Raw genomic sequence first — 17,594 nt, forward strand, 5'->3', positions numbered from 1 at the left:
ATAATATTCCTCCTTTTTTTACCTCTATTTGTTAGCGCCAAGTATAAATTTAACACTTGTAGTAAAATTATACTTGTGCCGTAGTATGCACAGTGTGCATATTAAGTGATGATCTTGTAAAAAATCTTAGTAGGTACTATGTAAAACAAAACTAAGTAAGTATTACATTTTCATCTTCGCTGAAAAAAGTTTTTAGTTGTATTATTTAGTTAAATAATCATGTGATTATGCACACCCAAATTTTCATAAAAATTAGTCTGGGCAGTTTGCCAAGCAATCAAGTTAATATTTTCAATAGAGAAAGATTTTTCTAAGCATACCTAACGTAATATTTACAGTTTTTATATAAACATAAGATATAGTGCAAACAAGCATACCAAGTTCAGTTAAATGTTTTTTTTATGAAGGCGAGCGTATATATTAAAAGGAAATTTAATGTACCAAAAACAAACCAAAAAACCATATCTTTCAATAAAATTTGCTTGTTTGGCTCCATTTGCCAGAAGTACATACATCAATGACACATTCTAACTTGTTCTAATCAGTATTTACTGTAATAAATGAGGCTTTTTATCAGAAAAACTCAGACATTAAATATATATATATATATATATACAAATCTATAGTCCATTTGCATATGGACAATCCCATATAGTAATACGTAGACTTTTTTATAAAGTTGGTTTGTTTACCCATCTTTTGGACTACAGAATCAAGGCTCGAGGCTTCCACTACTGGGGGCTATTTCCCTCCAGTCGACTGGAAGAGATCTTCTTTGGCTTTCTTGAGCAGCCGCTACACTAAAGTAGCAAGTTTGCTGTACTACAGCTATGGTGGGGCGACTCTCTTGCTCCTAAAGGCGAGTCTCCTCCAAACTGCTCTCAGTGTACATTAGTAAAATTTTTCCAGATTAACTGTGTCAGTCTTTTTGTCCTAAGAAAAAAAATAATTAGCCAAAATACATGATAAAACTGCTACCTTGAGCGTCGACTTCTGGCTAAGAGCTGTTGTTGCCGCCCGACATTTACTTGAATGATTAAATACTTGTAACAAAACCACCAAAAAAATTGGATTTTGACCCATTTACATGTCAAACTTTTTTTAAGCAACATGCTAGTGCTATTTATATTACTGTATTTCAAGGAGAAGTGACTGTAGTATACATTCTTTGCAATGTAATAACGCTTAATCTTTTGTCAAATGCTTTTATCAATAAACTGCTACTTATGCAATATTGTATAGAATACCCCATTATTACAAAATCGAAATGGTATCAACAAACTTTTTCAGTAACATTTTTAAAGCGAGTATTTTGGAAATAACTGTATTACTGTTACTGTTCAAAATCGACTCGAGCTTCGGCGAATGTATTTTAATTATTTCGGCCTGATGGGAGAGGTAGAGAGGAGGTGAGATAAAATGCTTAAAACTTAACGCACATCACATTCTTTTAACGATATGCTTTATATTAAATAAGTAACAAAAAGAACTCTCTTTACTTAAAAAGTTGATTGTATAATAGTCGCGCACTTAATATAAAGCAAGGTAAGTATACTCGCATGTAACATTAAATAAGGGTTGTATATTGCGAGACACGTGAATACGGTACATAAGACCACATTGTGACTTATCAAAACAGACGTACAATGTGAGTACACGAAGTGCAGCTATTGGCTACTTAGTATATGCGTCTGCGTTCCTTAGTGGTTTAAATGTGTTAAGGCACGGCACTTTAAGCAATAATATAAACAATAACTCATACGCATTAGTATAGAACTACTGGTGTTGCACATAGTCCCTAGGTTGACGGACATAAGTGCTAAAGAATGAACGTCAACAAAATTTAAGACGGGTAGATCGCTTTTCCACTTACAACAATCAAATAAATGTAAATTATAGTAATTATAAAGTATAATTAATAAAAATTGGTCACAATGTAGTTGACTGGATGATTTTGAATTTACACAAAAAAAGAAAAATTATCAAAATGCTAAATAAAAAAAAGTTTGACCTTATCATTGAGCTGTCCTGACTTAAGCTCCGTCACGGTATGCAACAAAATTAATTTGTGTATAGATTTAAGAAAATAAAAATTAGCTGTTTTGATGTAGGTAACTTTGACAAGGGATTTGAAATCCTTAAAGACCTTAACAACTCTGCCCAATAGTTATTTTCCGGGTAAAGGCAACTCATTTTTTATGAGTACGAGATCACCAGGCCTCAAATCGTTACCCACGTGACGCCAGCATTCTATCGCTTCTTGGAAATGGACAAATAAAACATTAACGCGATTCCGATTTTTCTTTGCAGAGATTGACTCGGAAGTTCAGACAAATGATGAACTTGAATTTTTCAAATACAGACACCGTACTTCAGTACCATGCATCGCGTCTCAATCAAATCAAACTACGAAACTTGATGGGATATATCACATACCTCAAGAAACTTTCGGGTATTACGCTCAGCAGGAGTCAAATCTCTGTCACGATTCCAGACGCCTGCCCTTGATGACAGAGGAGACTTGGTGCTGGTGAAGTTTGCCAGCGGCGTAGTGTCTCCCGGCGATGACCCCTTTTCAGAGCTCTTCGCCTTGGTCCGCTCGATGCCGTCACTCTTCTCGTGCCCTCAGCTTACTCGAGGGCTGGTGTCGGTCTCACTGTCCTCACGGACATTGTCAGCCTCCAAAGGCGTCTTCTTGTCGGGATTCATCGCCATCCACACCGGACACGACACCTCAACAAAACTGCCGAGCACACTCTTTTCACTTATTGCGGTGGCGTTTTTTTTTAGTTAGCCTCGCGCACGTGGAAACAGGCTGGAGGCCATAAACTGTTGACAATTACGCGGGTGGGCAGAGTTTTGAGCGAGACATACGCGAAGTAAATGTAAAACAAGAATATAGAAATAAGTTTATTATTATTGAAAGATATTTAAAGGTATCGGGTAGTACAAGGAGCCGTAGGCTTCAACAACGAGAGCGCATCTATACAGCTCGAGTGGTCGAATTAGAATAAGGTAGTGCTGAGCAAAGAGAGGCTCTGCGACTGTATAAAATTTATATATATAGACACGATACAATCCATGTGCAAGGAAGTCAGAGCCACTAATATTGTAACAATACTAATTGTGGTTGTTTTTTTAGTTTGAGGATGTAACGAAGTAACTAGAGGTGTGAAGGTTAAGAAAATTCCAAGTCGGGTAATGACTGACATCCTAGTGCATAAGAGCGTACACGCATAATCATTCATACCTTAAAAGTTAATAATAAGATGTTGCTAAACCTAGAAAAATTTTTTCACTTTTTTTACTAAAAAATGAGACTTCGATTCTTACTTACCACTAAAATTACCTCTAGATAAAATCTTTCGAAAAAAAAAGTGGATCAGAAAGAGAAATTTTGGTGGGGAGTCATGGGAGGCTATCTAAAATCCAAAAAAATTTGAACATCAAATTACAGGTTTGAGCCACAGATTTAAACGTATTTCGTAGGGTAAAACAGGAAGTTCAGAGATGTAGAAGGCTAAGAATAAATGATAGTTTTATAGGATGTAAGAATTAACAACTTTATATGTGTAGTGTGTATTTTGTGCTATAAGCACATTGTTTGTTAAAACTTTTGAATAAGCTGACTTTTTCAATGAATTTACATTACTTAAGTACCAAAGCAAGTCTACTACAATATGGACTTAAAGTATTTGGTAGAGCATCATAAAAAATTTGAAAAAAAGATGTGATTAGAACGTCCCGTTTTTAATCGTAAGCAGGGCTCCTGAAGTTATGGAGTGCGCAAATTTTATCCTGTGCTACAAGTGTCCAAAAGTAAAATGGCTAAAATTGTTGGCACAGCTACACTCAAGAGTCCTGCAGACGATCTAGGACATAGCGTTCTAATTTTATCTCTTATTTTTAATTTTCTCAAGTTCTTTGAGCCAAGGTTAAACTTGCTTGGATGAATATGGATGAATAGGTAATTAGAGCTGATTAGAACATTAGTTCATTGAAAAGCTGTAAAAGGCCGTGTACTTAAGACACTAATTATACAGTGTTTAAAATTATAAAGAGCCTAAAGATTTGTTTTACTTTTAAAAACTATACGTTTAATATAAAATTTATGACTTTATTGTAGATAATTTTACATTAAGAAGTTTTCTTTCTTCAATAATTCCGTAGAACAGCACTTCCAGCCAAAACTCGCAAAACTTAAGTTCATTTGCTGAAAACGACATGACAGAATTTTTATAGTTATAGTCTTTACAAGAGGCATTAATAAGTTGCATACCCTAACTACAAATTAAAGTATACATATTTATTTTCAAATACTCTAAGGTTATATTTGTAATGTAGATAGTGTTATTCGAAAGTTTTTTCCATAAGCTACAGAAGGCTTCTATGAACTTCACCATGATAATAATGCAATTTTGGGCTCTATTTCTTAAATAGCAAATTTGATGTTAAATTTAAGATTTTTATAAACTTACTAATATTATAGTGAGTAAGATAGCTCCATCTTAAATAGTCTTCTTAAAATTGATTTAGTCTTTCAGAAATGTGCTTAGTTGTCAAAATACAATATTAATATAAGGCTTAATAAAATATATGCCTTTTAATCATGATGACGTCAATAATTTTTTTTATTTAACATGAATAAATAGTTAAAATGTACAAACTTGTGCTATTGCCCATTTAACCATTGGTCCACATGCCATGCTGGCTCGATTAACTTTTTCAAAATTGTACTCAGGATTACATAAATATCTACTTTTCATTTTTTCTCGAACATCATCTCTGTAAAAGTTAATAAGAAATAAAATTAATTATAACTAAATATTAATGTAAGTATATGCATGACAATCATGCCTAGACTATACTTATAATACTTGGAAACTAATGGTATACGGTGGCATGCTTCAATGGTCTTATTGTATGATAAACTAATCAAGATAATCTTAAAAAAATTAAATTTATAAGTAAATTTATCATAGTTACTGAATAAAAATCTTCAGAAATTTGAATACTTAAAAATTAATTTTCTTATTGTTTCTTTTCAGTTTCAGGTCGGGAAAGTTTAATTCGCTATCAAGTAGAGATGGTTTGAATGATAAAATCATTCATCGACGTTATTAACATAGTCAAGTGATAAGCATAGTTAATAATGCTAGTTTTAATTATTTAGTTGTACATAAAAAATCGTTACAAATGGATGTTTTATATAAATAATTGTATATATTTTTTAACGCATTCATTACACAGTTTTCGAAATTAAACTTAAAAAACTGGTTTGAAATCCACACCATTGCTTTTAGCTAGATTCTAACAAATTTTCAACACAAAATAATACTAACCATGGAATTGCTAAGCCATTTGCTCTATAAATATATACCTTAAAAAAGCCTTTACCACTACAGCTTCAAAATTCTTTCTTATTTAACATGATAACCCAATATCTTAAGAAAACTGATGCAAATTTTTTCTAAGTATGATATATTAACCTAAAGTTTTTTGAGTTGCAGAATCTAAATCTGTGGTTCATTTACACATCAAGCCCATTACAACATAGTATTTCCACAACTAAAGATAAAAAAAAAATCGAAATGAATAACAATAACTTTTTGATACATAAAATATTTGACAAAAAAAAAGTCAATTAATATATTGACTAGACAACACTGAAAGTGCACAATACCCTTACTTTTATACCCCATGATCCTATAAATAATGTGACACTACAATCTTTTGAATTTGTTACAAAAAAACTTTTTTTACAGAGAAAGATAAAAGTTATGTAATAATCATGATAGCAAGCCGATTACCTTGCTAGTTTTAACGGTTATTAGTACATGTACACGGATAGTCAGGGTGGTAAAGAGAACCCGTAATCGTCCATTATGTACTACGACCAACATTAGTGGATAACTTGGCTAGTGCTAAATTAAAAACACAGACAAACTCACACTGTTTGTAGAAAGTACGTGGTACCAAAAGAAAAATTTTAAAAGTAATAAGCAATATAATAAAAAATCCATATGATAAAGAGTATTTTAGGTATAAGATATCAGATAAGATAATTAAGTAAGTACCAAACACCATTCTAAAAGACGCCTTGCGTAAATCACTAAATTTTTATTTTATTCCATTTTATATTTTATTCATTCCCTTAATGATAAAATTTTAAGACTCTTAAAAGAGTCACACTTAACAAAAGTCGTCACCTAACAAAGCTAACTGTGTACTTTGTGGCTCTTGGAAATGTCAAGTGACAACCGAAGCGAGCCACTAAGTCTAAACACGTGAAACCAGCAAGTACCGGTCCCATAGCAAGTAATACAAAAAAGTCTCAACTAAAGCTTTACGCAAGGTGAATTTCTTTGCGCAGCGTTTCAGTGAGTAGCTTTCCACTGCTCATTGAGTGTGGACAAATTGTTTTCTTAAGTTTCTTTGTCAGAGGTGCCACTAGTCAGTTAATTATAGGTGGCCCAATATTGTTCTCATTAATGTTAATTAGTTGATGTATAATTATAGATACGTGTAATAAAAGTTAAATAAATATATAGAAAATAAAAGTTTAAATTTAATAAAATAATAACAGCAAATAGTAAGAGCGGCGTTGGCTCAGTGGTTAGTGTGTATATCGACGCCCCGGGCAAAGACTATGGCCTGTTTCGAAGCCTGGACGAAGACTATGCCTTTTTCCGCAGTCCGGACGAAAACTATGCCCTTTTGTCTGTTCCAGACGGAAACTATGCCCTTTTAGGATCCCGGACGAAGACTATGCCCTTTTCCGGAGTTCGGACGAAGACTATGCCCTTTTTCCTAATCTGGACGAAAACTATGCCCTTTTGGAGTCCCGGAGAAAGACTATGCCCTTTTCCGGAGTTCGGACGAAGACTATGCCCTTTTCTCGCGCTCAGACGAAAACTATGCCCTTTTCTCGAGTCCAGACAAAAACTATGCCATTTTTTTATAGTCTGTGTGAAGACTATTACATTTTTTCCGAGTCTGAACGAAGATATTGACTTTATCTGGAGCCCCGATGAAATACAATTCATTTAAGCTCACCTTACATTTGTGTTTGTAATTAGATATATAGTCAAATATACTTATATAGTGGTTGTTGTTTACATTTATATAAATAATTGTAAATGATAATGCACCATTATAAAATAATAATACATCTCAGGAATGTTTTAATAAGCATGGTAATTTGCAATTAATGAGTATGAAAGACTCTTTTATGTTTTATTTCCAAATTTATTATTTTTTCTACATTTTTGTTTATTATAATAAGTAACTAATATAATTATTGTAACTTGAAGTTAAAAAATTAATACAATTTGTACAATTCGTGATATAATAAAATATAATATTCGTAAGAAAATTGAGAAAAAAGTAAACTTTTTTTATTAATTAATGTTTGTAAGACATGCATATTTGGATTACAAAGTATTCTTTAACGCATGAATAAATTATCAAGTTTCAATTATTTACAGTTATCGTTGTATACAATTTACGGAATCTTTTAAAAAAAAAGCTCAAAAACCTCTTTTTTTCAAACACTTACCAAAACTCCAAATACTTAAGCCGTTAAACATGCTAAGAATAATCATAACATGTTGTTTTTTGACGAAGGCGTCTGTAGATTCACGTACATGTGAATCTCGATGTAAAGATACAACTTATATCGATATAAATGTATACACAAGTATCGAGAAATCTGAAAATGTTAAATCGTTTTCAGAAGCTTCGTATTTGTGAGCTTCTTCCAGCGTACTAGTAGCTAGTGGAGGGGTTAGTAAATAATATTGGGGTGTTTTTTAATTTAATTTTTGTCTGGACGCGGGAAAAAGATATATTTTTAGCCCAGACTCAGAAAAAAGGGCATAGTTTTCGTCCGGACTAGAAAAAAGGGCATAGTTTTCGTCCGGGCTTGAGAAAAGGGCATAGTCTTCGCCCGGGCTCGAATAAAACGGGCATAGTCTTCGTCGGGGACCAAAACAGGGCATAGTTTTCGTCCGGACTAGAAAAAAAGGCATAGTCTTCGCCCGGGACGTCGAAAGGGCATAGTTTTCGTCCAGGGCCAATTAGGGCATAGTCTTCGCCCGGGGCGTCGATATTACTGATACAACGCTGTTTTAGGGATCGTGGATTCGATTCCGGGTGAATAGAGATTTTTTTTAAAACTGTTTTTATCGGAAAAAAGTTCCTATGCAACCCCGGCTGTTTCGGGGCGGGTTTTCCCGTGGAATTTTCCTTCAGAGTAATTCCAGGGTTCTTTCCTTGCCCCACAGGTCTTCGGGCCTGGGTAAATGCGTAACAGTGTTAGGGCTATAGGTAGGGGTTAGCAGATCCAATGCACCAGGCAGGATTCGCCGGCCTTACCGGCAAGGAGTGGTCCCTGATAGATGGGGCTTTTCCGGTAATGCTAATTAGGTTGGATCCAATGCTTCGGCAGAGAGCACCAGCTTAACCGGCCAGGTGTGGACGTCCTGAAATGTGGAGTGCTCTTCGGGGAAAGGCTGTACAGTATTGAGTGGACCCAATGATACCAGTAAAAGGATTAAAAATGGGTTTGGTAGTACACCCCCACACATAGGTGGTGAGTGGGTGGCCCCAGCGACTAAGCCAGTAGACTGTCGCAGTGACCCGGTAAAAAAAAAAAAAAAAAAAAAAAGAGAGATTGAAAAGATATATATGTGTCTCCACAGAAGAAAAGGATAAGGTAAGTCAATTCAATAACTACACACACATGTTCTTTTTCTTTTTTATCCTCTTTTAGATAGTAAATAGGCAAATAGTTGGACAACAACAAGTGCACACCAGACGAGTTAAATGATCTTTTAGAAGATTTAAGTATACCAAAAGAAGATGCTGAGTTTTTAGCTTCTCATTTAAAACGAAAGAATATGCTAACAAAAGGAACAAAATTTAAAAATAATAGAAAATAAAGTTAAAACAATATTTTCCACGATACGTATCATTTTACTACTGTCATGGTACTAACGGATTGGTGAATGAAATTATAAACATATACTGTTACCACAGGTTACTAACCAACCACAGGTTTCCTTAAGAGACAAAAAAATATTGAGATTGATTCTGTGCATACAATTAGTTGGATTAGTGTAATGTGATTATGTATAAGAACCAGACAATATTTATTTATACAGATTTATTGATTTTTTAATTAACATATTATTTATCCATTTTTTTATTTATAATTTTGATTTGGGCATCTAGTCGTGATATTGCTAAGATAGGAGCAGCAAAAAAAAACGTAACATAATGCTCTCTTCTACATCGTATTGTCGCTGTACGCAACTTGTCACCTCTTACCTACAAGTTTGTCAAGGAGAGCCACACAATAAGCCAAGCCACCGAAACGTCGAGGTCTACTGATACCTTGAGTTGCTTTAATATTTAGTCTACCTAAAAACTCTGGTTTTTTTTTTTTTTTTTTTTTTTTTTTTTGTTTGATGGAGCAGGGGGAGGGAAACATCTTCATAGACACCCCAGCTAATCCGGTGGTAGTGTCAGATTCACCCGGTGTGCCTACCGACTAAAAACTAACCTGCCCGCATGGGACAGGTCCGTGAGAACCACTCCCCTAGAAGACAAAAAGGCATAAGAGGAGAGAGAAGAAAGAAAATAACGGAGAATTTCGGAGGCTGACTCGCTCTCGAAGAGATGAGAAGAGGGGGCACTTACGCATCTGGGCGAAGAAAAAATTCTGCTTATTTCCATTCATAGTGACACTGTTTAGAATTGCATTTCAGAAAACTCTTAAAGATGTTTTTAGTATGCATATGTGCTATACAAAGGCAACAGCTTGTATTTTTATATACGTACTCTGTCATCTCATCTGTAGCTAATTACATGCGTTTGGGCATATTTCCCTCGTAACGTCTCAAAATTCATCACAATTTTTAATTACCTAATGTGTAACATTACTTCACATTTTGAAATAATTTGATTGTATGAAATACTTATTCATAATTTATTCTTTATAAAATTGCTAATCATAAAACAACGTGACTTGCCTTACTATTATTCGTTATTCAGATAATCACAAGTATGATGGTTAACTAATCTATACTAGAATTTACATTAGATAAATTTAAGCCAACTAATTCTTAAACACGTTTTTTTTTTTTTTTTTGAAGTTATACTTCTATATGCGCGTTCTACCCTGCGGAGTAAATCAACGATTTCAGATTGGTGACCTTGAGAAAAAGTGTAACGGAAGTGGATTTTACTTGATTTTCCCCCTTCACCCCGCCCCTCTTGACGTACTTTCGGTCTCTCTACACCATCTAACGTCTTGTATCATCATCGCACCACACTGCACAACATCATCACACCACACCACACCACATATTTTGAATTTTGCTATTTTTGTTCTTTTAACCAATTTCTAAAAAAAAAAAAAAAAGTTTTTAAAGAGATTCGAACCTCGTCCTATTGCACACTGGGCAATTCCTTAACCATCTCTGCTATGAACGAGCCCGGCATAGGAAAACTGATAACTTCATTTTATTTCATAGTTCGTAACTTATCTTCACCGTAAATTTTGATTTCTGGTAGATCTATTTATTTGGTTTTATTTTACACTGAACAAACAAGTTATTAAATAAAAAATGAATATGAAATATAGATATTTTTTGGTACATGACTTTTTCAAAAATTTGGAACATTTATTTACTCATTATTAATTTGTTACTTTCAAAATAAATAAATTATTGTTTATACAATTTTTTTACATTTTTTCTAAACTTCATAATTAAAAAAAACATTTCCGTACTGTATAAATAAAATAATCGATTTTTATTGCGTTTTCTTCTTTTAAAATTTTTTTTTTGTAATTGAGAACAAACTTCAGAGAGGTGGGAGGACCACGAATGTATGCTGCATCGCTGAAAATTATTTTTCTCATAAGGACGGACTTACATACACGCCGTTACGCATACTTGGCTCCTGTTTTTTTTGTGTTGATAATAAAAAAAAAAGAAAAAAAAAATCACAGATCTATATGAAAATAAAACAAATTACTTAACACTAAACTTTTATACAAACAAAAAAATGAGAGCTTTATAAAGATCCTATAAATCTTATTCATAGTAATTTTTCTATAAGGTTACTTTTTAAATTAAAAATTCTTTAAATTAAACATATGAAAAAGAGTACAGTTAAACGATCTGCTATTTCACAACAGTATTTCTTATTTTCTCAGAAATTTGATTTGAAACCATTGGAAGATTTAATAAAAGAGCACAGTCTGTTTAGGATTGAACACCCAATGATTGTGGACTGTATGATTTCATTTACCGGTTGCGAGGGAAAAGAGTTGGGAGCCAATTGCTTGGGTTTATTCAAAGATTAACACTCACACCCTTTTATGTATAACAAAATAATAAAGCATATTAACAGCAGAAATTACAACACTTGATGAGAAAAAATTAAAAAACTGTGGTAAATAACAAAATTACGTTTTATGTGCGCTAGTTTAAGGATATTAGACGAATTAAATGAAAAAGTAGACTTATTATGTACTGTCGATCTTCACTTTATTCATAAATAAAAATTAATATAAATAAAGTGAAGATCGACAGTACATAATAAGTCTACTTTTTCATTTAATCTGATATGGATCTTGATCCAGTGACGACCGATTATATAGAATATATTGAACGAAGTTGAAGAACAGTTATTTTACTAATATAATTAAACTGAAAATGATGTTGTTTAAGTCACGCGAGTAAATTACACAAGACATTTTCTCTTTCTATTTAAAATGATTTACTCGAGAAAATGTCTGCTTGGTTGGTGTACACAGTGACCACACTGTGGTTCACTGGACGAGCAATGGGTGCGGACTGACTAAATGCTCACAGGCAAGCAGTCGTGAGCAGCCAACGTAACTTAAACGTGGAGCGCTATGATTGGTGGTCACGCAGGACCATCGTACGCACGCTATTGGTTACAAAATACCAAAGTTAATTGCTAGCGCGCGAATATATAAATTCTATGTAGTTAATGTTTGTAATACTAATTTGATGTTGAACATACTACCCAGGTTAATGGACAGCAGTCAGTACGAATGTACATCAAAGAAAGAGAAAAATAAATAAAATAAACAAAGTATAACGTATAAATCAAAATTTGAAAATATTAATGTAGACCACTTGTCTACTTACAAGGATAATTATATAATAATAATATGAACAAAATTTTAAATTGGGCTTAATAACTAGGTATTACATTTAAAAATTTAATCAATTCAAACTAATATGCTCCCTTTTTTTCATATAATCAACATTAAATTCTTGTTCTAAGATCCTATTCTAAGTTATGGGCGTCAATTCAGAGCTAGTTTTTAGCAGAATTAATTTGTGAATGGGTCTAACTAAGACATTACTGCTGGTCCTAACCCTTACAACTCTGACTAGAGAGTTCGGGTCTTTAAAAATCTCTATGATTCGACCTAAAGGCCACTTGCCAGGTAGAGTCAACTCATTTTTTATAAGGATCAAATCTCCCACTTGAATGGACCTTTGAGGCGTAAGCCACTTGGATCATGCCTAAAGGGTGCTGAGATACTCCGAGGACCACCTTTTCCAAAAAATTGGGCTTTCTTTGGTTTTAGCTAATTGAAGAGTTACATCAACCTCTTGATTCTTGACAATACGAATGTATACAACTGCAGCATAAGCTGACTTAGATGCGTCTGCAAAACCATGAATTTCAAAGAAATCGAAATCAGGCGAAAAGAAATTCCAGCGAGGTATTGTAATTTAGTTCAACTGGGGTAATTCGTCCAACCAACTAATCCATTTAGAGACTATTGGTGGTGGCAAGGGTTGATCCCATGAAAACCATCCCAAAGGGTCAAAGATCTTCGCCAACTGTCTCAATAATGATCGTCTCGTCCAAGACTGAGGACTAGGATCAACGACTAGTTGAAATTGAAATTCATCATTTTTGGGATTCCAAGACAAGCCAAGAACAGAGACCGTTAGATCATAGTCTAGGAAAACCGCCTGATTGAGCTAAATCAAGACGTTCAGCGCCCTTTTGCTGTGCTTCCAAAAGAGAGTGAGTGCCAGAGAGACAATCGTCAACATAGAACTCTTCTGAGATAATTTTGGCGGCTCTTGGATGTGAATCAATACTATCCATTGCCAGCTGTCGAAGAACACGAGTAGCCAAATATGGCGAGCTGACCAGGCCATAAGTGACTGTAGTGAGTAAATAAGTTTTTACTGGATCAGATGGTTGTGAGCACCAAAGAATAGCCTGAAAGACCTGATCCCCAGGGTGAACCGTTATCTGTCTGAACATTTTCTCCACATCAGTAGTGAATACAAAACTATAAAATCTCCATTTAAGAATGATCTCAAATAAATTATGTAATAAATTGGGGCCTGAATGCAAAACGGAATTCAACGAATGGCCTTCACGATTTTTGAATGATCCATTAAATACAAATCTTAATTTTAAAGTTTCACCGTTAGTTTTATAAACACCATGATAAGGTAAAAAATATTGAGCACGATTATGTTCATGACCTTTCCTCATATGCCCCAAGGCTGAGTACTCAGTCATGAACTGGTTATAAGTCTTATACAATCCAGGGTCTCTGAGGAATCGTTGCTCTAGCTGCTTGAGCATAGACAATGCAGCCTGATGCCAGAACTTATTAGCGGCTTTGAGGTCGTCTGCCAAAGTTTTGAAGGGCAAACGGACCATATACCGGCCATCAGGTTGCCTGGAATGAGTGTTAGAGAAATGCTCTTCACATTCAGATTCCTCAGGACTTAACGTAGGTTTAGATATGGGCTCCTCAATCGACCAAAACTTATGTACAAGATCAAAAAGATTAGAATTATCTATGATATTTTAAGACATTGGGTCTGTTGAATTTAACGACAATGATGAAGATACTGGGCCGGACAGTAGCCAACCTAGTTTGGAAGATGAAGCTATGGGTTGACCAGCTTCACCTTTTTTAACAAAATTATTTATTATTGCAGCATGAACAGATGCGTCAAGTAATAAATTTATTTTGTCCAAACCCAAAAAATTGGGATCAGCCAATTGCAGACCCTTTATATGGCTTAAGTTTATTACCTCACGACAAACTGGAGGTTTATAAGAAGTGATCCAAGGCACTACCAAAGCTTCAACCTCCAAACTAAAATTGGATTTAAAATGAGGTTGAATTTTGAATTGAACTGACTGTTTTACATTTACAGCTTGGTCTCCTATACCAGACAACGAGATGTTGGTACTGCGACTCTTAAAATTCAATAAGTCCTAAAGAGATTTGGAGACAAGAGATGATTGCGAGCATTGGTCAATTAATGCTCTCACTTTGAGACTCGAACCATTAGAATCAACAGTATATACCACTGCAGTGGCAATAAGAACTCTGGGTGCTCTGGGAAAGTTCACTTCGGAAGCAATGCCGACATTAAGACATGACCTGTTTTTAGGATCAGGATTCTCGTTATTCTTTTCATTATTAGGTTTGCCCTTGTGAGAATCAAACTCATCTTTATGCATCAATGTGTTATGCCTTTGATGACATTTAAAGCAATTAAATTTTGATGTGCACTTATTTGAACTATGTTTACCAAAACAATTAAGACAAATTCTTTTGCTTTCAACAAAACTTTTTTTTTCATTCCAAGGCTTTCACTTGAAACTGTCACATTGGTACAACTTGTGAGTTTGATTACAGAACAAGCATTTTGGTGTATTGGTTTCAGAAAAATGAGCTGCAGTTTTATGCACTACAACTGACTAATTAGGTGTATTTGTTTCAGAAGAATGAGCTGCAGTTTAATGTACTACAACTGACTTATTAGATTGGCTCCTTTAGTCCGGATTGATCGGGTTTTTCCTAGCAGAAGCTTCTAAAGTTATAATTTGGGCTATTATGAACTCACGTAGTAGTCCTAGCGTAGGCGCATTACTACTACTCCCCAGATGCTTCTGCCAATCTTTATTGATGTAGAAATCAACTTTGCTAGTCACGAGAGCAATGAAAATGTCATTGTCACCCATGTGTCTTCCCATGGCTGACAAAGAATCAAAGGGACCTAACATCTCCTTAGAAATGCGCTTCATTTCAGTGCAAGAATAATTTTTCATGGTTTGGGCACTGATAATATTGCTGGTATATGAGGACACTAATCGACGCTGCTTGTCGTAGAAGGCAAGGAGAGTCTCCCAGGCCTGTGTATAGTTTTCCTCTGTTAGAGGAATATTCTTTATAAGATCTGATGCATCACCACTAACGTGAGTACGTAGATGCTGGTATTTAATTACTCCAGGGAGATCGTGCTTCCTATGCACCAGGGCTCTGAATACGTCCCAGAAGTTTTCCCAACACTCTAGTTTACCATTAAAGATCGGGAGATCAATTGATGGCAAAGAAAAATAACTTTGAAAGTTATTTTGATTTGGAGCGGGGTTTTGAATGGGTAGAGCTGTACCAGGATTGTTGATGGAAAGTAAATGTAGGTGGTCCTCAAAATCTCCAACAATCGAATGATGTTGATCTTCAGCAGTCCAATATAACCCATTTTTAAAATAATCATGGTCCCTATCAAGAGATTGTAACTGCAAAATAGCAGCATTAATCAACTTAAACTGCTCAAACGTATCTTTAACTTGCTGCAGTCGCGACACAGCTTGACCCCTTGTCATTTTGATGGTACCAAGCTTTCTAAAATTAATAGAAGCGTTTTTAATCTTGGTAAAAAGGCTAAGCTGAGTTGAATAATACGACTCCATTGCAAGGGGTTAACCTCACCTGGCAGTGACAATCAAGCTAGCTCTTAACAGTACAAATTGTTTAAATAAACATTATAATAAAATAGTAGAAAATCTCTAAATTGAATAGTTATATCATTAACTCAAATCAATACTTGCACTAGTGCTTAAATAAACTGAAATTTTCTTATTTTTATCGCTAAATTGAATCGTGTAATTAATAGTTATTTAAATTTACTAGAAATCGCAATTTAAAACCTGTTGAAGGAGCAGCCGTAGACGACGCAGGCGATCAGCTACCTGCTTAATTGAGTGCGAAGAATGTATGCAGGACCTTAAAGACGACGATCATGTGCACAGGTATTCAGGCCCACGCAATGGGTATCCAGACATTGAAGTGGCTCAATAACAACGACGGTTTACGTTGAACCGGCAGGCAATGGCAGCCTGCAGCTATGATGAGAAGCACTTTCAAGTGCTATGATGCCCTGCAGTGACAGGATAGCACACCATAAGTGTTATCCCGCTGCCGATAAAACCCTTGTTGTTCTGTGCAGCAAGAAGGTTTATAAGTACGGCACACAAAGAAAATCAAAAGAGCGAGGGCACCAATGGCCAACTATGTGCGAGCCATGTGCTTATGAGTGCAAGACAGCACTATGTATACATGGCTAAGAAGGCCAAGGCTAAATGTAAGCCAACTGTTTTCTACATAGCTAAAAGCTATTTACCAAAGTAGCAAACGAGTAATAGTACTCGAGCTAGTACAGCTAAAAATAAGCTAAGCTTTTATATGAAGCTAAAAGCTATTTACCAAAGGTGGCAAACGAGTAATAGTACTCAAGCCAGTGCACGAAACAAAAAAAAAAGTCTGTCTGCGCAACGCAGGAAGAACAAGATGGCCAGCGAGTATGTACTAGGGCCTGTGCACAAAAAGATGGCGAAAAATCGCACGAGAAAAGTGTAGCAACAAACTACGCAACGAAACCAACGAGTATGTACTCGAGTTCATGTACGATGAGAAAAAAGCACTGAACTTACCACAGGTACCAAGTTTTGTTGTATGCGAGTGTGTGTAAGAGAAAGAAAGATACGCCCAACGCGCCGGTGCGCTGACCGCGTTCGCACGTCGCTCGTGAAGAAGTTGGTTAAGATGGCCGACTTCGTAACTCGCACGTGGCTAATAATAAGCCGAAGCTCTCCACTCACCCTTTTGATCCAGCTCGAAGGACAAATGTTTGGGATTGAAAACCCAATGATTGTGGACTGTATGATTTGATTTACCGGTTGCGAGGGAAAAGAGTTGGGAGCCAATTGCTTAGGTTTATTCAAAGATTAACACTCACACCCTTTTATGGATAACAAAATAATAAAGCATATTAACAGCAGAAATTACAACACTTGATGAGAAAAAGTTGAAAAACTGTGGTAAATAACAAAATTACGTTTTATGTGCGCTAGTTTAAGGATATTTAACGAAGTTGAAGAACAGTTATTTTACTAATATAATTAAACTGAAAATGATGTTGTTTGTCACGCGAGTAAATTACACAAGACATTTTCTCTTTCTATTTAAAATGATTTTACTCGAGAAAATGTCTGCTTGGTTGGTGTACACAGTGACCACACTGTGGTTCACTGGACGAGCGATCGGTGCGGACTGACTAAATGCTCACAGGCGAGCAGTTGTGAGCAGCCAAAGTAACTTAAACGTGGAGCGCTATGATTGGTGGTCACGCAGGACCATCGTAAGCACGCTATTGGTTACAAAATACTAAAGTTAATTGCTAGCGCGCGAATATATAAATTCTATATAGTTAATG

General features: G+C 35.1%; 1 protein-coding gene across 3 annotated transcripts in view; it reads right to left on the reverse strand.

The window, feature by feature from the left end:
• Dhc64C (dynein heavy chain, cytoplasmic) overlaps window positions 1–17,594 on the reverse strand; it is an 897,235-nt gene that overhangs the window by 272,328 nt on the left and 607,313 nt on the right. For all 3 annotated transcript variants that reach the window (XM_089590008.1, XM_089590007.1, XM_089590009.1), the window contains one exon: window positions 4,668–4,785. In XM_089590008.1, the coding sequence (XP_089446134.1) occupies window positions 4,668–4,785 (118 nt within the window). The remainder of the gene's footprint in view (window positions 1–4,667; window positions 4,786–17,594) is intronic.

This window comes from Copidosoma floridanum, unplaced genomic scaffold, assembly GCF_036245765.1.
Source record: "Copidosoma floridanum isolate Cflo_tuat_1 unplaced genomic scaffold, Cflo_Japanese_pri ptg000011l, whole genome shotgun sequence".
NCBI classification, from domain to species: Eukaryota; Metazoa; Arthropoda; class Insecta; order Hymenoptera; family Encyrtidae; genus Copidosoma; species Copidosoma floridanum.